General features: G+C 41.2%; 2 protein-coding genes across 12 annotated transcripts in view; both read left to right on the plus strand.

The window, feature by feature from the left end:
* Nucleotides 1–7,226, plus strand: part of nrcama (neuronal cell adhesion molecule a) — a 57,419-nt gene extending 50,193 nt beyond the window's left edge. For 4 of the 11 annotated variants that reach the window (XM_065951133.1, XM_065951137.1, XM_065951134.1 and 1 more), the window contains 5 exons: nucleotides 611–733; nucleotides 835–990; nucleotides 1,448–1,579; nucleotides 1,670–1,748; nucleotides 3,749–7,226. In XM_065951133.1, the coding sequence (XP_065807205.1) occupies nucleotides 611–733; nucleotides 835–990; nucleotides 1,448–1,579; nucleotides 1,670–1,748; nucleotides 3,749–3,983 (725 nt within the window). In that variant the 3' untranslated portion in view covers nucleotides 3,984–7,226. Of the gene's footprint in view, nucleotides 1–20; nucleotides 87–610; nucleotides 734–834; nucleotides 991–1,447; nucleotides 1,580–1,669; nucleotides 1,749–3,748 lie in introns of all 11 variants that reach the window. The other 7 variants (XM_065951136.1, XM_065951139.1, XM_065951135.1 and 4 more) reach the window with 2 other exon arrangements.
* Nucleotides 7,227–8,097: 871 nt separating this feature from the next.
* On the plus strand, nucleotides 8,098–20,835 carry cntn1b (contactin 1b). Its single transcript, XM_020650402.3, has 24 exons — nucleotides 8,098–8,255; nucleotides 11,935–12,077; nucleotides 12,643–12,678; nucleotides 12,782–12,908; nucleotides 13,001–13,182; nucleotides 13,646–13,741; nucleotides 14,014–14,226; nucleotides 14,388–14,487; nucleotides 14,572–14,756; nucleotides 14,900–15,024; nucleotides 15,144–15,261; nucleotides 15,460–15,610; nucleotides 15,725–15,852; nucleotides 15,960–16,132; nucleotides 16,280–16,403; nucleotides 16,572–16,739; nucleotides 16,830–16,979; nucleotides 17,071–17,141; nucleotides 17,241–17,493; nucleotides 17,602–17,723; nucleotides 18,684–18,873; nucleotides 19,312–19,433; nucleotides 19,527–19,683; nucleotides 19,765–20,835. The coding sequence occupies exons 2-24, from the start codon at nucleotides 12,023–12,025 to the stop codon at nucleotides 19,845–19,847; spliced, it is 3,129 nt and encodes a 1,042-aa protein (XP_020506058.2). The 5' UTR covers nucleotides 8,098–8,255; nucleotides 11,935–12,022; the 3' UTR covers nucleotides 19,848–20,835.
* Nucleotides 20,836–21,078: the final 243 nt, after the last annotated feature.

The raw sequence follows: 21,078 nt of genomic DNA on the forward strand, positions 1-21,078 counted from the left end.
TCTTTTCCGTGTCCTTTCAGGCCTCACAGAGCCCCCTCACCCAACCTCCCCCATCACTCAGTCTCCGCATCCCCCTCTTCACAAGGGTACAAGCACTCCCTGTGTCCCCCCCCCCCCCCTTCCTACCTCCCCCCTTTATAATCTACAGAATATGTCCTGCTGAAAATAGTCAATCTCAAGTCTTTAAAATGATACATTAATTGGAAGAAAAATCAATGTTGGTATGAAAAAGGAACAACATCAGCACTTGAAGCACTTCAACATATTTTCCAAGATGGCTGCAGTTGGATTTGTTACTATAAGTGAGGCTATAGAAGTCCTCACTGAGATGGTAGATGAAGCAGCGACATGATTGATATGTGGCAAGATGAGAAGTTAATGTGAAGCCCTGATTACATCTTAAATGTAAAACTATAAATGATCAAGTGCACAAAGCTGGAGTTGCATTATCATGAATTCTGGCATATTGTTGATGTTTTTCTGCTCAAACCTTTACTTAGTCTCCCTCAATGATTTTTTTCACTGTAGTGAAATAGTTGAGAAATTCAGTTGTATAAAATTGCTATATTCTTAAAGTCTTTGCTTTTCTTTCTCTCCTGTGTGCTCAAAGCGCCCCCTGTTGGCCCTGCGTTCGGCCCAGTTAACGCGTCCGTATCGGAGGAGGGTGCGGTGATCAGTTGGGATTACTTTGGACACCATAAGAATGTTTATGTGGAATATAGTGTAGAAAACAGTAAGGTCTTCTCTCTGTGTTTGCAGTAATCATCTAAATGCTAAAAAAAACCCCATTATGCCTGCATTTAACCCCCTCTACATCGGCTACACTGCTTCCAGGTAAAGAGGACTGGAAAAAGGAGTTGGTAAACGGTTCACACTGGCATATGATAAAAGGATTAAAGCCAGGGACGTCTTATAAAGTGCGCGTGGTCGCTAGAGACCCGGCTGACCCGGCGGTCCACAGCACAAACGAGGTGCTGGTCACTGTGCCAGGTGAGGCGGCATGCCTCGCGGACAGATCGTCTTTGTGTTTAATTTCTCTAGTTTCCTCCATCCCCTGTCTGTTATCATTAGACGTAAAAAAAAAAAACCTTCATGTATGAATGTACAGTAGTTAGCTGGTTTAGCGTACAAGCATGTCGCCAGCAGCTGATCATGCATGTCGATAAAATCACGCCAGTGTCGATTAAATCATTAATAAGTCATGTGGATTGAATCATTAAAAAGAGGTCCATTGTTTAACTGTGTTGATTTGATGTACTTTTGTTTTGTTAACAGTGTCTGAACAATCATCACATATTAACCCTTTTTACAGCCTCATTTCATTTTAGTGTCTCCGCATGACGATTTCAACATTTAAGCAGCAGCAGTGATTTGACGACTCATCATTTTTCTCCATCTTTTTGCACCTCCCCTCTTTATGTGTGTGTGTGTGTGTGTGTGTGTCCAGCTGGACCCAGCAGGCAGGTCGACATAGCCACCCAGGGATGGTTTATTGGACTCATGTGTGCCATCGCCCTCCTCATATTGGTCCTTCTCATTGTGTGCTTCATAAAGAGGAACAAAGGCGGCAAATATCCAGGTACCTCATAAATCAGCGGTGTATACTGTATTTCAAGAGTAATGACATGCATTTAAGGAGAAGAAACAAAATGAATTGTGTCATCTTCAGTGAAAGAGAAAGAAGACGCTCACCAAGACCCGGAGATCCAGCCCATGAAAGAGGACGACGGGACGTTTGGAGAGTACAGGTGAGACCTGCTCACTAGCTAGAAAGGGGTTAGCACTGAAGCGCACATTGTTTACTCGCCGTGTGTCCTGACTTGACTGTTTGTATGTAGAACATTTGACCAGGCCGCCGAGACACTCTCCCCACCAGACTCCGTTACCAAACACTGCATAGAGGCAAGGCAAAAGAAGCACGTCCCTAATGTGTCCTATCTTTAGAATGACCAACTCACATGAGCACTTCTACCGTGCAAAATTAGCTAAACATGCTACAAATGCCCATTGTAACAAGTAATACCATCTCTGGCTAACGTAGCTGTATGCTAGTTATTTCATCACATTTCCTACATTTTTCCTGAAGTAGAAATGTTTCTGAATTAAGTATTCTAAGGATTCTTAGAGGCCTACGAGTTTCCTTATTGAGTGGTAGCTTTGAATAAATGAGTGAAACTTTGTATTTCTGACTAAATGTTTCCGTCATTGTGCTTCAAATCTTCCATATGCATGCTTTGTTTTCTGTCTGTGTTTTTTAAAATGAAAAAAAAAAAAAAAAAAAAAAAACACCCATTGTGGCGTGTGAATTGCTTTTCATGTGTGCTTCCATTCTTATCTTTGTTTTGCTCGTTTAGGTCTATAGAGAGGTAAGACGAGACGTGGTTGGAAAAAAACCCCAAAAAAACAGCATGCAAGCAAGCAAGGAGAGAGTGCAACCTGATCTGGTTTAACGACATCATCATACTCATTCGGCATAGACGACAATCACAGCATCAAACGCTAAAAATGTTGACATCAAATCGTAACTGCTTGTACATCCCTATCATCCCTCATATCGATTTTGACTAATTCAACTGCACTGGGCTTGGAAAGAGAGTTGGGAAACATCCTATCCTAGTTGTAGAGCTTGCAAACTGTTGATCTGAACTGGTAGTTCTTCTAGACTAAACATACGCACTGATCAAGTCGATTTGGTTGAATCTTTTTTTCGGGGGGAAAGAGACTGCTAATGGGGGTGCATTTTTGACTAATGCATGTTAACTACAGCATACGGGATGATTCAAATGCAGGGAGTGTGTATGAAGGTAAAGTCCTGCAAGAGACTGAACAGCACGCTTTTGAAGAATCATTTTTGCAGAGGTCATTAACCCTTAATCTGAAAAACACTACTAACGCAATGAAGTTCTGAAGATGTAGTTGGGCTGCTCCACTGTGCAACAACCCTTAAAAGATATACTGTTTATGATGTCCTGTTCTTATCGTGATTTTCTGAGCAAACCTGTGTACGCTCATATTTCAACATTGAGTCACTGCATGTGGTACCAGGGACGTCAGAGCACCTTGTTGAAAACCTGAGCCCAAAAAAAGAAAAGAAACTACTGTCGTTACGAGACCGTATTTCCTCAAATAAACACTGCAGCCTTTCTACAAATCAGGGCCGTATTAGAGGCAGACCTCTAGTTCTACTTTGCTCTGTTTGAAGAGTAGAATTGGTCATCTTGTGTTACAAGGCCTCACTTTTATCAGCTTTTGTTTCCCCTGGTAAAGTCACTGCATGCCACATTTGGTACCTTTCTCATAAAAAAATCCCTCAAAGGATTCTGTTATGAAAACAGTTGTCAAAAAGTCTTTGCACAGTTCCTAAACAGCACTGTAATGTAGATACTGCCATCTTGTGGCACCTTGAGGTACTACAGTTTGGCAGGACATTGGCCCTTAACATTATGTTATTGTTGGATTTATTAAATTAAAGCAGATAAATGAATTTTAGTAACTTAAAATGCAAGAGTATATCCACAGTTTATTTTAAACCCTAGCATGATTTGGCACTGTGTTGGCTGTTGTTAGAGATGAGCTTTTATTCGACTACCTGCTTTTATTTGAGGAAGTTACGCTTACATGGCTTTTGTGCAGTGGACTACCCTTGTGAAATGCTGACTGATCTTGCGTTGGTTTCTGACCACTGCAGAACATGTTGAATTAATTATTCTTACTAAACTTCCCCCGAACCTTTTTCTCCCCTTTGCAGTGACACAGAGGACCACAAGCCGCTGAAGGGCAGCAGGACACCGTCCAACGGGACGGTGCGCCGTGATGAGAGCGACGACAGCCTGGTGGATTATGGGGAGGGCGGGGATGGACAGTTCAACGAGGACGGCTCCTTCATCGGCCAATACAGCGGCAAGAAAGAAAAAGACACGCACGAAGGCAACGAGAGTTCGGAAGCCCCGTCGCCCGTCAACGCCATGAACTCTTTTGTCTAACGTAGCGGCGGAGGGCGGCTACGCTGCGACGGTTGCTACAGCCACGCCTTGTCACCCTGGCAAATGTGACCATGGGGACCGCCTCTGTGGTGGCAGTTGCGAGGGTGACGGTGGATGTGGACACCTACTTCTAACCACGGTGGCTGTCACACCCTCATCTTCAGCCCCACCCCCCCACTCCCCTCCCCCCCCTGTCACACTGTGATCTCTGATCGACACACACTCAGCACGGCAAAGACCGACAACACATCCCCCATGACCATAACAAGAAGGTGTGAAACGAGGGATGTGAGGACTCTTGAGAAGGAGAGAGGAAGCAATACAGAAAAGCTGAAGGAATGTACCAGAAAGAGTTTTACTAGAAGTGGGGCCGTGTGTGTGTGTGTGTGTGTTGTGTGTGTGTGTGTGTGTGTGTGTGTGTGTGTGTGTGTGTGTGTGTGTGTGTGTGTGTGTGTGTGCCATATGATCTTCTTTGCAAACATACTCAAACGTGTATCCAAATAATCCATTTGATCAAATGACAGTACATGGACCGGCAGGCAGGCGAATATGCATCGAATCACACTCATCTGCATGAAGAAAAATCATGATTGTGTGATGCATTTTACCATCCTTGTGTAAGTTGTTGCAGAGGTGAGATGATAGTTGAGATTGTATATGATGCACGCCTAATAGCGTCTGGATATGCCTCTTTTTGTTTGCTTTTTTTTTTTCCTTCTCCCCCCCTCCCCCAGTCAAAGTGTTCGATGGCATTTGATGTATCGAGAAAAAATGGCGGCAAGTGTCTTTGTGGACACAGCTGTGAAAATTTGTGACGCAAAAGTAGAAGCTAGCGTTTGTCTTTTTGGGACAGATGAACTGTTTGTACATATGTAATAGAATAAGAAGAGATCTATATTTCAAGGTCAGGGATGTCCATTTGTAGTCTTTGGAAACCTGGCCAAAAACACTGAACTCAGCGACGGGTCACTCCTTATAACACCAGCCAGCCAGAACTCTCACAGAAAATCCTATTGGCCTGTTTATTTGTCCTTTACACAGATCCTAAACGTCTTCTTCCGAGCACTTAAGGAACACAAAGTTGGAGGTGTGGCTGTTTCACCCCCAAAAGTTTGAGCCACTGTGGAAGCCTTTTTTTCCCCCGCTAGTTCATCACGGTATAGTCAGAGTTCACCTCTACCTGGATGTTGTCTAAAATAGCATTTCCACTTCTCTGCTCTGTAATTCTGTCAGAAAAGAGAGAGAGAAAAAAACTGTTCTATAAGTTGACGATCGGAGAACCTCTCTGCACGGTTTCTAGTGCCTTTGTAGAGAACAGTGACTCAGATGCATACAGATACATCCCTCTTCATAGACAGACCTTTGCTCAGTGCAGATCAGATATACCATGAATACTGTACACACACATACGAGGAAGAACCTCTCCATCTTAGGCTTCAGTAAATCTAACGGCTTTGCAAGTATTCAAAGTTAAATAAGTTTTAAAGGGATGTTCAAGAAAATAAGACATTTTCTTGTAAGCTATATGCTTGAGTTTTAGCAAAACATCTATGTGGTCTAATCGGCTTCAGTTAGCCTCCTTCAGTCTTTAAATAGCTTGCAAAAAGGCACCTAACTATTTAAAAAAAAACGGGCTTTTAAAAACAACCTTTTCACAGTTAAACTTTGGCGTTACATGTGAGGAGTCATTTTCAGCTATGGATTGTTATAGCCTGGTTGACAATCATACACTCATAATACAGGCATACAAACAGAACACGTTTCACCATCACGCTAAGACTTCAAGACATAAATGTGTAGGAAACCTGAGGTGAGATCTCTTCATTTCAAACCCATTCATGTTGAGGAGGAGCCAAACTACTGCCAACCTGCTCCCAGGTAACTGCCAACAGGAAACACAGACTATTATCAGGGCGGGACTTTACTGTTACCAGTAGCACTTAGAAAATGAAAGGGGGGGGTAGGGGGGTCATAAATCAGCGCAATGATACTGAATGTGGAAATAAGTGTTATCTGTTAATGTGAATGAAAAAAAATAGCTTGTTTCACTGCAAATGGTAAACACACTGGTGACTTTGGTTTATGCATTTATTCTTCTGTCTGTGTATGTTGTCAGGGCAGCACTCGGTGAGTTTTCTATTACTGTAAATGATTGAAGATTGTGTGTGAATGTTTGGGTGCATGTGTGTGTGTGTGCGCGTGTGTGCAGCACATGCATGCTACAGTCTTACAGCGTGCGTGGTGAATACTTTGCTTTCAATATCCATGGATAACAGTCCGATGTGTGTCCAGTAGTCCACTCCTGCTCCCAACAGGAGATACAAGACTTTTAATTTTTATTTTTATTTTCTGAAAACATTTCCACGTCTTACTTTTATCATAACTTGCATCAAGTTTTTAGGTTTTGCGATGCGTCAGCTTTCCACGTGTAGATATTTTTTGTTGTATTTTGTAAATAACGGCTTGAATTGAGCGTAGACGTGAGGAGGTCAGAGGTGAGAGATCGAGCTTGATTAACCCTGCTGCATTATGGGTAGAAGGGTTAAAAAAAAAAAAAATAAGGCGTTGCGTGAGATGAGACTATTTACAGTTTTCACACTTTAATTTGCTGTGAAATGTTCTCTCTTTTTTTTTTTTTTTAACTTGTCAGGTGAATTTGCTAGCTCAAATGTTTCGCCTATCAGGTATCAAAGGAGATTATTGAACCTGTGACTGAGCTCTTGTGACACCTGCATTGTTTCTGTCTCTTGACAGTTTACGCACCTTTTCTGTATTTTTTTACAAAGAGGCGCACACGTTTAAACAGGATGCATCATTTCACACATCATGTGTCTAGTCAACGACTACACCTGGTGTTTGAATGCAGCATGCCAGAGAACACAAGTCGTAAACTAGACATGAGATAAAAACAGACACATCCTTGTTAAAAGTGTGCGTTACAAAAAAAAGAGAAGCTAAACTGTCATTTGGAGGATACAGAAGGATGGCCGGCCCGGACAGTTCAAACAGACTGGCACATTGGAGTGTGAATACCCTGAAAACAATGTTCTAGTGACTGGTGGACATACAGTAGGCTATACAGTATATGATATGATATAATATAACATTCTGGTTAATGTTGAAGCTATGAGAAGCATGAACGGCTGTCAAAATGGTTTACTCTACGATATAATATTGCAAAATATTTTGTATTTTAAATGAAGTTTAAAAAAATGAAATAAATGTTGGTTTCAGGATTTCAAATCACATTGTTAGTTTTTCTTTGAGCTCATGCATGTTTATGTGCAGCATGCACAAGTGTTTGTATGTAGCTCCCTCTAGTGTATAGAGTGAGAATGATGTGTATTTTATTTTTTTTAAATCGGTCATTTTACCCCAAAGAGATAAAGCTTTCAAAAAAAAAAAGTTAATCCTTGAAAGATTAACGCTCATCTGCGGTGTGCGCATGCGCTGTGCGTCTATGTTGTAAAATACTGGACAACTGGTCAAGAAATATGAGAGCACATCGCTTAAATACGAGAAGAAGAAAAAAACAACCACATGCAACAATGGATGAGGAAAAAGATGAAAGTAGTAAATAAATCAAAGTCCTTACTAAAGTAAAAGTGAGTGCAAGCCGGATTATAATCACATTTAACCGGCCCTTTTTCCTCCAATAAGAACATCAAAGCATGCTTTGATTGAATCATAGTGATGTCTGGAGGTTGTCATTAATAATGGATTGGTCTGAAGGTCATTTGTGATGCACAGCACATGGTGAGGAGTAAAATGCAGACTTCAGTTTTCTGTACAGTTTTCACACTAACGCACTGATAATCTGTTTAAATCTAAACATTTAGCCTATGTTTTTTTTTTCCTAAACAGCGTGTCGTATCGATCACTTTGTGATTAATACAACTGCTGGTATCACAGATGTATTCAATTGATCTAATAATATTCTTAAAAGGATTGATTTTGTGCACGTTTTAAAAAAGGAGAAAAAAAAAACAACAACAACAATAGCAGCTTAATTCATTTCAAATAAGAATGTATATCTCTTGTCTGGGATGCGCAGAAGCATGATGCCCGCATCCCTCCCATCCTCCCCTCTGTCGCGGAACCAATCGCAGCGCATCTTCGCTGCCCTCCAGAGGCGTCACTCCGCCGCTCTCCTCCAATAGAAAAGTTGCTCTGAACGGGACGCTCCGGCGGGTGGGCTTTGGGACGATGCGGTTCGGGTCCAGGTGTGCCATGCGGACAGTGAACTGAAATTTTGCCATTCTGCCTTGAAAGGTAAGAACGACACCACATTAAGAAGTGTGCACGAGCTCTCGTGGGCTCCCCTGTCTAGACTTAGTGAGGATGAAGTGTGTGTTTTGCAGCGCTTGTATAGATCTGAAATGGACCGGCACAGGAGTACCGCAATGCAGAGCAGTGAATTACCGGTGCCGCTCAGTCGTCATTGGGGTGAAGTGATGTAAGATGCTACGCAGTTTCTATTTGAAGCCGGTAATTTTGGGGATGACTGCGACAAAGTGTGTATTGTTTGATTAGAGGAGGGTTTCGCACTTTTTGTCACGTAGAGGACATGCAAAGATAAGAAAGTGTCTCTGCAGAGGATGAGACAAGGTGAGACAGTCTGACACTGTATGCGTCAAGGACACAGGAAGCTGCTGGTGCACCATGGCATCTATTTGTTTGATAGAAAAACTGTCCTTCATGGGCAAGAGGGCAACTCCCTAATGCTCCAAACACTGCTAAAAGACTGTACTCTGTGCTGTGATGCAGTATCAAATCTGCAGCTATTGATCAATAAATTGAATGTATTTGGCTTGAAAGTAAGTGAAATGCTGCATACTGTATTAGGACACAAATCCACATGTATCCTGTGAATGACAATGACTATCCTCTCACTTGTCCCCTAGACTGTAAAAATGCAAATGTCCAAACTGTCATGGCTGCAGAATGGTCAGAGGAAAAGGGATTATTCCGCCACTCAAATCCTAAACATGTGTCCACTGTTGTTTCCTGTCTATAGTTTGACGTATTAGAACCCAAAAATAGCAAATTAAATCAGAAGTAGTCCACTTCAATGCAGCAACCACTAACTGAGAATCCTCTGGAGCAACTGGGATATCCTGCCGTTTGAATTCACACATGACTTTGGATGTGATTTTTCTGCAGCCGTAAAAAAACCTCATGAAACAGGGAATCACTAAGACACTGGGATTAATACACATGCTGACCTCGATTCCTCTGGTCTATCCGAAGAGGATCTGTGATGAGATTATAGTGAGGGGAAGCACATTCTGATGAATTACAATTATTGCTCAAACAGATTGCTGCAACTGTAATCTATAAAGCCAGAGCTGTATATATAAAGGTGTCACAGAAGCTTTTATATTGCTTTGTGATCATTAGCCTGAATTAAATTACACTTTGATGCAAATACCATCAACGCAATCCTCCCAATGAGTACAGTGTGTAGACACACACATGTGTAGGTGCAGGATATGAAGCACACTGCGAATATACTCTACTGATAATAGTGTTGAGTCATCAGGAGTGCACATGAGGAGTGAGTGCTGCAGTCTCTGCGTGTGGATGAGCTGAGTGCCTCTGCTCTCCCTCTCTTCTCCACATTTCTTAAAGGTTGAGACGAATGTGGAACTGCTGAGGCTCAGGGGAGGTGGCTGTGGGGCAGCTAATCCTTGCGACATTTTCTTTGTACTTTTTCTCTCTTTTTCCCACTTCCATAATGACTGTGTGGCTGCTCGCTACTGTAGGATGTTGTCATTTGTTTTTGGCTTTCTTGATGGCCACAATATTTGTTTAAACAGCTTGCCATAGGTGGTTTTTATTCTCTAGATGTATACTCAAAAGTGAACTAAAACAGCTTTCTAATAAAGCTTTCCCTAACCCATCTGTAATAAACACATACATATGAATTTCCAACATTTTGACATGTTGAGGGGTTTTTCTACTTTCTGTGTTTTCTTTCTGTTTTCCCTTGATTTACCGTCCCTGATCCCATCCTTGTGACCTTTGACACTATGGGAGGATTATTATCAGAGTCTGAGCTTTAAGCTGACTGTTTTGTTGAAATGTCTGCGATGCATTTTAGAGTAGGCATGTTGCGCTTCTGTTGTGATTCCTCTTTGAATAGTTTTCATATATTCAGACAGTCTTCATATATTTAATATGTATCATTTTCTGCAGGTTGTCAGACTTTACTAGCCGGTTCTTGAATTGGATGCATTTTGCTTCAACAACTGAAGTGAGTTGTGGAAGAGACACCATGTTCAGGGTGTAGAATAAATATGTAACACTGTGACTGAGGCTGATCTCCAGTGGTTCAAAAAGGAAATACCGTAGTCTTCAAAAATGTGCCATGACAAAGGTTAATGAAAGTACCCAGGTATCATCAGGAAAAACATACTTGTGTATTAAAAGTAAAAGTTTGATACAGTTTTTTTCACTTCAGAATACATGTAAGGGCATTTTGATATTGTAGTTTGTAGATGTACAGCTAAATGTAGATTTGTATCCTACTGGGTAGGTTTGCAGTACAGTTATGTATCACATCATATTGGCATACCATGTGTCTTGTGTCAAAAGTAACAAGTGTCAAATAGTATAAGAGATGTATAGTTGCATCAAACTATATAGTATATAAAGTATATAACAAATATACTTAAGTGCAGTATTTCAGAAGAAGTACTCAATATTAAGCCAGTTACAGAATATAAAGACATGGAAATTCAGTTTGGGTGACAGAAAATCTCCAATTTAAACCTAACATGTAAATGAGACCATGTAAATGTGAACAGGCATTCCTTCAGAACACATTCTGTTGGCTGTCTCCCTTTTTACTATCTAAATCTATTATGATATGATCTGGCCTGATGATACCCAACCTCCTTGATAACATCAGTATCTGCTACTAATTCAGCCTGATTTATCTGTATATCGTTCTTTTACACTGTTGCAATGGGACACGCCTATTTAATGGATGCATACAGATGCTTCCCTTGTTTGATGTGTCTAAAAAAGTTTTCGACTGAAAGAATTACACATCATAAGGAGATCTCACCTCTGCTAGTTCTTCTCTCACTCTTAATATTTCTCCTTGAATGTCTTGTTGATGGTAAGAGTTAAAACGCTGCAGTTGCTCACAGCAGTGCTGCTATTTCATCCTACAGACATGATGTGATGTGTCAGCATGTGTGACAGCACAGTAGGAGCTGTCGAGGTACCGAAGTGCTACCTGGTGTTTTGTTTCTACACAGGCAGACTGTTTTAGTGCGTGTCTCCTGCTGGTGCATGTCCTTGTGGATGTGCATGCACTCCGCATAACTATTTGCAGTGTTCTGCTGAGTCACTCACATCCTGAATCATTTATATACACTGGAGGGCTCCTGTTAGTCCTGCACTCACTATTTCTGGTGTAGAAAGTCATGCACAGTCATCAGTTTGATATTATATCTTAAGGGTCAAATCTGGGTGTTTTTATTATACAATGACTGTTCCTACCATTAGAGAATATCATCTATCCATCCATCCATTGTTATCGATACGGAATTCCCCATTCGGGGTCACATGGGCTTGAGCTGATCTCAGCTGTCATTGGGAGAGACAAAGGGTACACCCTGGACTGGTCGCCAGTCAATCACAGGGCAGACATATAGATACAGACAACCAGCCACACACACATTCAGACCTACAAGCATTTTTGGGTGACCACAGAGACTGTGGGAGCAAGCCGTAGTACCCAGATAAAACCCACACATGCACAGGGGGAACATGCAAACTCCAAACAGAGAGGCTCCAGTCCAACGAGGATTCGAACCAGGAGTCTTCTCGCTGTGAGGCAACAGATAACCACATAGCCGTGCAGCCTTAAAGAATGTCATATCATACAAAATAAAAAATACACTCTATTGCTGACAGTCTCAAATCTTGTCATCCTCAGCCCTTTCCAGTTCATGTCCAGTCCATCAACTTCTTGTGTGTCACTTGGTCCATGCTCATAATTCCAAGGCCGCAGAAAGTCCCTTACTATGGCTTCAGCTGCTTTACTGCTACTGGCCCTCTCCTCCTCCATCTCCCTCACAGGTAAGAGCCACAGTGATGCCTAGAAAATTAACTACTCACACCCTAAAACATAAAAAAGAATGCATAAATAGTGTGCTTTTATAATATGATCTTATTTAAGTATAAACCCTGCACATTATTGATCAACTTAACTATATTTTCTATCAGGAGGAACAGCATGCATTACCATGAATATTCCGATTTCATAAAACTTTATATATTGGATGGTTAGGTGTAAACTTCTGAACATTATTGACTAAAATCACATTTGTTGTGCTTTAATCATGTAATAATCAAACAAGATCAATTGCGGTGTTCCTCAGGGTTCAATTTTAGGTCCTATGCTTTTTACTTGTACATGTAGTCCCTTGTTATGTCATCTTAGATGTAGATATGGGTGTTTAAGTATTTTCTTCAGCTTAATCAGAAAAAAGGTAATTTTTGTAGGCTTTAAGTTCCAGATAGAAAATTGCAAAAACAAACATCTATAACCCTTGTCAACAAGTGAAAAACCAAGTTGTTTTATTAAGACATTGGTTTAATGTTGTGTGAGATTGATCCATCCATTGATGTTTTTGTTCTGCAGCGGCGGTCTTATTTGGTGAGCCTAGAATTTATGGAGGTAAGTTGAGTTTCTCAGAATAGTCTCTATATCTTTAAATTAAACATTTCAGGTTTGATTTTTAAACCAGTACATAAGCTCATCACAGTATCAAATTTGTCAGAGGATGCTACTGGATACGGCCCAATTTTTGAGGAGGAGCCTGTGGATGTGGTCTACACTGAGGACTCACCCGATGGGAAAATCTCCATGAACTGCAGGGCACGCGCAAACCCACCAGCATCATACAGGTTAGACTTATTAAAGGAGACCCTTTCTCCAATACAGTTAAATAATTCACATTCTATTCTTCTTATACATGATTGTATTGTACCGCTGTAAGATGGCGCCGCGATAACTGGGAAATCAAGCTGATGGAGCAGCCGGACGAGCACTACAGCCTGGTGGGGGGGAACCTCGTCATCACCAACCCAAGACAGAAAAAACACAGTGGGACTTACGTGTGCGTTGCCAAGAACATCTACGGCACTGTCATCAGCAAAGAGGCCAGGGTCAAGTTTGGATGTGAGTGTCTGACCCCTGTTGGTGGAGCTTGTAGTAGTATGTCTTGAATGTTTGATGTGTCCATTAGCCAGATTTAAATGTTTGTACATTTACCCTCCCTTTACTTTATTCAATCTCTTAGTTGGAGGTTTTTATAAAAGAAGCTAAATCTGCCTTTGTGTCCCTTAAAGGTCTCTTCTTGTAACACTTAAAACCATGGTTAAAACAACCATTTATTTTTTTCACTGTCTCAAAAAACAATCTACAAAGGAAGAGTGAACACCCACTCTGTTGACTATTGAAAAGGGTCCCAAATGAGAAAAACTTTTTCATTTCCCTGTGGCTTCAACGATTGTAATCTTGAAATAGATAATAAACTAAAACACTGACTGATTATGCGCTATAATAATAATCAAAGAGAAAATACCTTTTTCAGAAGATTTCATCTTTTATAATTCCTTCTTTTTTTTCATCTGTGATATAGTTGTGGAGGAGTTTCCTCAAGAGGAAAGAGACCCTGTTTCTGTGAAAGAAGGACAAGGGGCTGTTCTACTATGTGTACCTCCAAAAGCCTCGCCACGTACGTATGGGTCTCTCTTTTCAACAGGAGAATAGGTCATCTTTGGGGGTGCTAGACAATCTAGCTGTTATACCGACGCCCCCATGTCCAGAGGCTGAAGTCCTCAAAGTGGGCGACCAAGGTTCCACTCCTTCTGACCCTCTGCACTTCACCACATATCATTCCCAACTCTCTCACCCCACTCTATCCTCTTTCTTCTCTTCCATATTACCTAAATAAAAAAGTTAATCATGTGAAAACTTATCGACATCCTCCTATTCTCCCGTTTACAGAGGAGGTGACCTACCGCTGGATCTTCAATGAGTTCCCAGTGTTCCTGCCCACAGATCGTCGTCGGTTTGTCTCCCAGAGGACCGGGAATCTGTACATCTCCAAAGTGGAGGCTCAGGATGCAGGAAACTACTCCTGCTTTGTTTCCAGTCCAATTACTGGGAAGAGCGTCTTCTCAAAGTTCATCCCACTTATCCCCTTATCTCCGGAGGATGGTTAGTAGAGGAACTCGTACCACAGCATAGATATATACCTCTGGGATATGCTGTAGAACATAATTCGGAAAGTAAACCATTAAAGAAGAATACCTGCTAAAGTTTTGAGTGTTTTTTTTAATGTCGGCATTGAGAATCTTTGTTACTTTCTGTGGTCCCAGGAGAGGAGAGAAAGTACCCAGCAGACATCAGGGTGAAATTTCCAGATACTACTGCCATGCTGGCCTCTAATATCACATTGGAGTGCTTTGCTTTGGGAAAGTAAGTTTGGATTTTGTTTCAACATTTGCTCAATGTGATGGGGAAAAAAATAACTTCACTTTGTGTGCATGTGTCTTTTTTTAGCCCAATCCCTTACATTGTTTGGAGGAAAGTGGACCACACCGACCTCCCTCCAAACCACGAGATCAGCCAATCAGGAGCCGTGCTTCATCTGTACAATGTTCAGTATGAAGACGTGGGCGGATATGAGTGTGAGGCCATCAACACTAAAGGAAAGGACTGGCACAAGGCCTGGCTGTATGTGGAGTGTAAGTACTTCTACATGCTAAACACTCTGTCAGTCTGTTGTCTTTCTTTTTTTTTTTATCTCTTCTGGGAATTCTTTTTTTTGTCCTTTCATTTAAATATTGTGTTAGATATCATCTTCTTAATGCCCGTTTTTATTTTTCAGCTGCTCCAGAATGGGCGGAAACAATCAACAACACTCAGATCGACATCGGCCAGGAGCACACCATGCGCTGCGTGGCATCAGGGAAGCCATTCCCTTTTATTCACTGGTACAAAGATGGATATATGGTAAAGAAAAATCTTCCATCTTCTCATTCAAAAAATGCATAGTACGTAGAATAAACTAAGATCTTGTGTTCAGATCTTCCTTCATTTGAATGCTTTTCGTGTTTATGTGTGTGTTTCAGTATGGGAAAGGGGAACTGAAATTTTCCAGTCTAACTTTTGACGACTCAGGAATGTACCAGTGTGTCGCTGAGAACTACTGGGGCATCAAATATGCCAACGCTGAGCTGCGGGTCATTGGTGGGTCCTTTTGAATAAACCGTTAACTCAATGATTTAATGAATATTTTGGACCACCACGGAGGTCTGAGTTGTGACCAAACTGGGTCTAAACACCTTTTAACTTCATAGATTCAATCTTTCAGGAAAATGCTAAGAAACATGGGACAACAATGATTTAAGTTTCATTAAAACTTCTGCATATTTCTTTTTCACTTAGCCTGTCCCCCTACATTCGAATTCAACCCGGTGAAGAAGCAGCTTCTTGGAGCTAAAGATGGCCGTGTGGTGATAGAGTGTAAACCCCGAGCTGCTCCCAGACCGCGATACACCTGGACGAAGGGCAAAGAGCTCCTCTTTAACAATTCACGGTTTGTTCAACTTCACATACACTCTCAGTGTATTGTATTATTGAAATACACTCTCTTATTCAGTTCAATCAATCCACTTTCAAGCAGCTTTAACTGGACTGTTTCCATTTTTAGCATTTCCATTATGTTTGATGGAAATCTGGAGATCCTCAATGCAACTAATAATGATGAAGGTGTGTACACCTGCTTTGCTGAGAATGACAGAGGGAAGGCAAACAGCTCAGGCTACCTCACCATCACAGGTCAGCAAATATGTGCACATTTTTTGTGAGAGTACATATGTCAAATCAGGATTTGCATTTTTGCAGCTTTTTCATTTGACTCTTGATCATTGTATTTTTCCCAATAGAGGCCACTAGTCTCACAGAACCCCCTGAGGACACTGAAGTACAGGTGGGTGATGAGGTCATTATAAATTGTGCCGCTTCATACGACCCCATGCTGGACATCACTTTCATCTGGTCCATCGACTTCAGAGTCATCGACTTCAATGCTGAGTGGCAACACTATGAACGTGTCATGGTAAGTCCATAGTTCATCTGAGCCTCATTTTACCGGCTTCAGAGAGTCTCACAATTGGTCTTCAGATCTGTCCCTGCCCTCAACTTCTTTCTTTTTTCTTTTTTTTGTTTCACTTCCTGTCCTTGTCTTTGCTTCCCTGTGACTTAGAATGAAGATGGGAGGGGTGACCTGAGAATAATAAATGTGCAGATTTGGCATGAAGGTCGATACACCTGCACGGCTCAGACAGTGGTGGACAGTGACACAGCGTACGCTGATCTCAAGGTTGTAGGTCAGTCTCTTCATGCTTGTACCGCCTGAAGCTCTTGTATGAGCCAAGATTTTTTAATAAGCAATTATTTGATGGGCTTCTCATTTTAATCAAATGTTGAAAAGAAGTATGAGCAGACTTGACCATCGACACTATCTTCTCTTTTTGGGCTTTTCCCCCCTGACTCAGGTGTTCCCGGGCCTCCTGGAATTATCCGTGTGGACGAGATTGGAGACACATGGGTGAAGCTGTTATGGACCAAAGGATCAGATCACAACAGCCCCATTCTTTCCTACACCATCCAGACCAGACACTTCTGGGCCCTGAATGAGGACGACTGGAAGGACGCCAGCACCTGTGAGTACTATTCACTGCCAGTGGGAGGGTGAACCCCCCTCTGAATCCCCCCAAAAAGTTTAAATGAAAGGATATGTTTGGTTTCCTAAGCTCCTACCTTCCTTGACGGTAACACTGAGAAGGCAGAAGTGACTGACCTGTACCCCTGGATGGAATATCAGTTCAGGATCATCGCCACCAATGAGTACGGCTCGGGTGAGGCTAGTATCCCCTCCCTCAAGATCAAAACCTGGGATGCTGGTAAGAAGAGATGACTTTTATTGGACACACTTTTTGTTAGGACAGGAAATGAAAGGGGGAGAGCATTTAAATTACTTTTTGTTCTTCTCAGCTCCAGTGGTTTCTCCCACTGATGTAGCCGGCTTTGGAGGTAGAAATGGCGAAATTGTCATCACATGGACTGTAAGTAACCCCTCAGTCGATGAATCTTACTGGATCTTATACCAAAATTTCTTGGAAACTTATAAGTGGTTTTTACTTTCTTTTAACCCTGGCTTTTAGCCTGTAGAGCCATGGTTTTTCTCCGGCAAAAAGTTTGGCTACATTGTGGCATTCAAGCCTCATGATGCTTACGACTGGTGGTACGAGACCATTTCAGACCCCGAGACGAGGCGTCATGTCCACAGAGACTCCTACTTCATCCCAACCGAAGAGGATTTCCAGGTGCGAGAGTTTCAGGTGAAGATCAAGTCGTTTAATGTGAAAGGAGACGGACCGTACAGCCTCACGAAGGTCATCTACTACCCAAGAGATGGTGAGGATTTCATTTGTTGTTTGGGTTCTGAAATTCTCTTGGAAAAATAAAAGGTGTGACTCTAAAGCAGTTTATCTGCCTTTTTTTTGCTTTATCTGTCATCTCCAGTACCCACAGAGTCTCCCACAGACGTATATGCCAGACCGGTGTCCTCTACTGAAGCTCTGGTCTGGTGGTTGCCAGTGGTCGACACTGGTACAGGCCTGCAACAGTACATTGAGGGATACCAGGTACAGAGTTTTTACTGTGCAAGTCCCACACAACTGATGGATGTTTACTTTATCAAAAACTGTGTTGTAAAAATGTTACTGTTTTCAGTATATGAGTTCATATCATGAATACTTTTTAATGTTTAAAATGAATGAGCTGAATATGGACTAAAACAATGGCTAACTTATGACAGAGCTATCTGGCAAGCTATCTAGCTACCTATCCAAGTAGGTGCAAATGTAAGCTAAATACGCTTCCAACAAATTGTAAACATAGCAGTTTTCTATTAATTTTATTTTCTGGAAGCTGTGATGAAACTGAAAAAAGTATATAGTTATATTTGAAATGATAATAGTTACAAATCAGAAACAAAAGGGGCAGAAGTTTAGGCAAACAAGCTAGCTAGCTATTGTGTCATTTGTAAACATGCTCAGGGCTAATAATGTACAACAAGTTTAGAATTAAAATGGGACTACAGACGTAAATTAGCTTAGCCTATAGCTAACTTTGGTAAAGCTAATAGGCTGTACACTGTCCCTGTCTAAATAAACAAATAAATAACAGTTAGCGAGTTTAGCAACACATTAGCTGTTAACTTCTGGTATAGCTACCAATGCAAAAAAATGTACTTCAATCACAAAAGATAAGCTACAGGTTATCATCCAACACAAGTACTTGGGAAGTACAGTAGATGAAAGTGAATAGTGTGTGGGTTGTTCCCAGAAGAAACAAAGGTCAGCTAGCTGATTCTTATTTAAACCAATTATGGTGACAACATAGACAGTGAGATTAATAATTATGGGCAATGACCTGAAATAAGATTTTATCTGTGAAAATGTTGACCATTGTATTTGGACTCTCTATTTTGGTTGGCTGGCACTGTGGGGAAAATACTATCGCTTTGCTTTCTATGTTTAGCAATAAAAAAAAAACAGACACGTGATTTATTTTTAAAAAAAAAATGTTTCTTGGAAAATCAGGTCAAATATTGGAGAAAGTACGATGATCCAGAGCCAGGAGCACACCGCATATTTGTCCCAGCCGCAGTCAATCAGACGAGGCTGGAAAACATGCTGCCAGACTCTCACTACCTCATCGAGGTCCGTGCCTTTAACGGAGCTGGCCTCGGACCGCCAGGGGAACACTGTGAGATGTTCACAAAGAGACCACGTAAGAACAGTCACTCAACATTTCATGTCAATTATCTTATTACACTGATTTACAGATACACATTGGTTCTGGGCGGCAGTAGCTCAGTCTGTAGGGACTTGGGTTGGGAACCGGAGGGTCACCGGTACAAGTCCCGGTGCGGACCAAATATGGAAGTTGGTCTGGTAGCTGGAGAGGTGCCAGATTACTTCCTGAACACTGCCGAAGGTGCCCCTGAGCAAGGCACCGAACCCCCTCCCCACCATCAGCTCAGGAGCGCCCGCTGTGGGCTGCTCCGTCACTCTGGCTTCTCTCCATTAGTGCAACAGGATTCTGTTTCTGCATGTGTGTGTATATTTCAGCCTATGTGTGTGTTCATGACTTACAGAGTGTAAAAACTGAAATTTAATTTAAGTTAATCTTAATAAAAATGAATGAATACTTTTTTTTTGTTCACAGCACCACCAGACCCTCCCAGGATGTGGAAATATGTTACCTGGACAGGACAATGGATGTATGTGTGGTGGGATCATATCTCCTATGACTGGTTTGGCAATATCTCCTTCCCATTGTATTACAAGGTGGGTGTGAAAACTTTGGAACTTTTTATTTAGCCTAATAATGTTTTTTTGTTATTATGATGAAGACTAAATTGGAAATTTTATGATTTACAGGTCCTGTTCAGAAAGACCGGCTACATCTACGGGAAGGTTTACATCACTGGCTGGCACTTCATGGACTTCCCCATGCCTCAGTTTGGAGATTATGAGCTGATGGTACGCGGCCGTTATGAAGGAGGAGACGGCCCAGTCAGGAAAATTAGGATTATGGGTAAGGCTTAATATTTCTTGTTGATTTGACAGTTCAAGATTTTTTGCCTTCTCGGTTCTTACATTGTTCTTCCTTCCTCAGGTAAAGCATCTATGACCACGCCCACACTGAGCCTGGTATCTTTGTTGCTGCTGGCGCTTTGCATTGTGGGATTGGAAATTTGAGCCTGCTGCAAGTTACATGTATATAAAAGACTCTGGGAACTAGATATGTGGACCTGAAAGGAAATCCATTCTTCACCCTTAAACACTCCTCACGCTGAAAGCAATGGGTATAGATCATATATTACATGCTTTATTGAAATGCCACACAGAAAGCTGTTTCTCACTAGAAATGTATCAGGTGTTCACCCCTGTCAATTTGTATGGATTTACTTCCCAACAAACAAGCCAACAGTACAGCAGATCTGCAGGATGCATGGAGTAAAATGCATCTAGGCATATTTTTCTAGAAAGTTTTTTGAATTAACCTAAAAAGAAGTCAAATCTCAGTCAAATTCATACATTTCATTAAAGCCAACAAAGAAAGATTTTTGTTTTTCCTTCATGATATGACTTCTGCAAATAAGCTAGCCATACACTGTCCAGATGGTAATGAAGCTTCAAGGAAAGGCCTTTTGAAGTTGATGTCTATCATCACTATTTCAATATGTCCAATTTAACCCCTTAAACTCTTCGAATTTCTCAGATGGTCAAGCTGCAAATGAATAACACACACTGCATTTGTTCTATAAAGAGCAGTAAAGGATGAGTGAACATTTAATGCCACTTTTCAAATCTTCACAGGATTTCACATTCTTAGCAGCCTATTCTCTACTATCATAAAGACACTGTCATTTAGCTCAATAGTATCTACTTATTGTCATACTTCTTTTTTTTCAAATGCATTTCCCTGATTTCCCATGGTGCTGTCTGACAGGAACAGAAGATGCTTGCTGAGTTTTAATTTAATTTTTTGTGTGTAGAGCAACTGAAACATGATTTCTAGCTGCACCAATGAAGCCCAACTCATTTACTGACAAATTGTGATTTTTGCAAGTGACCATTCATGATTTGAATGAACCATTAAAACAGGGTTTAAGAAATTGCTGTATATCACATATTTATGCAGATTTCCTTTATGAAAAACCATTAAACAGAGTACTACAATCTATACTGGCTGATGTTTTAGTGTCTCTTATCTCTGGAAAGAAAAACACAATTACAAATAAAACCGTTTGAATCTCATACTTAATAACAAACATGACACTGATATTTCTTGAAATATTTAACCCAGGATTCAACTGCTACTTTTGTAAAATATATACAAATTCAAGCTCATGAAGCACTACTGCCAGTGCATAATTCCAGATAGCTTTGGTTTTAAACTCTTTGTAGCAGACCCTCTCACTCTGGT

This window comes from Labrus bergylta, chromosome 23 (assembly GCF_963930695.1).
Source record: "Labrus bergylta chromosome 23, fLabBer1.1, whole genome shotgun sequence".
Lineage (NCBI taxonomy): Eukaryota > Metazoa > Chordata > Actinopteri > Labriformes > Labridae > Labrus > Labrus bergylta.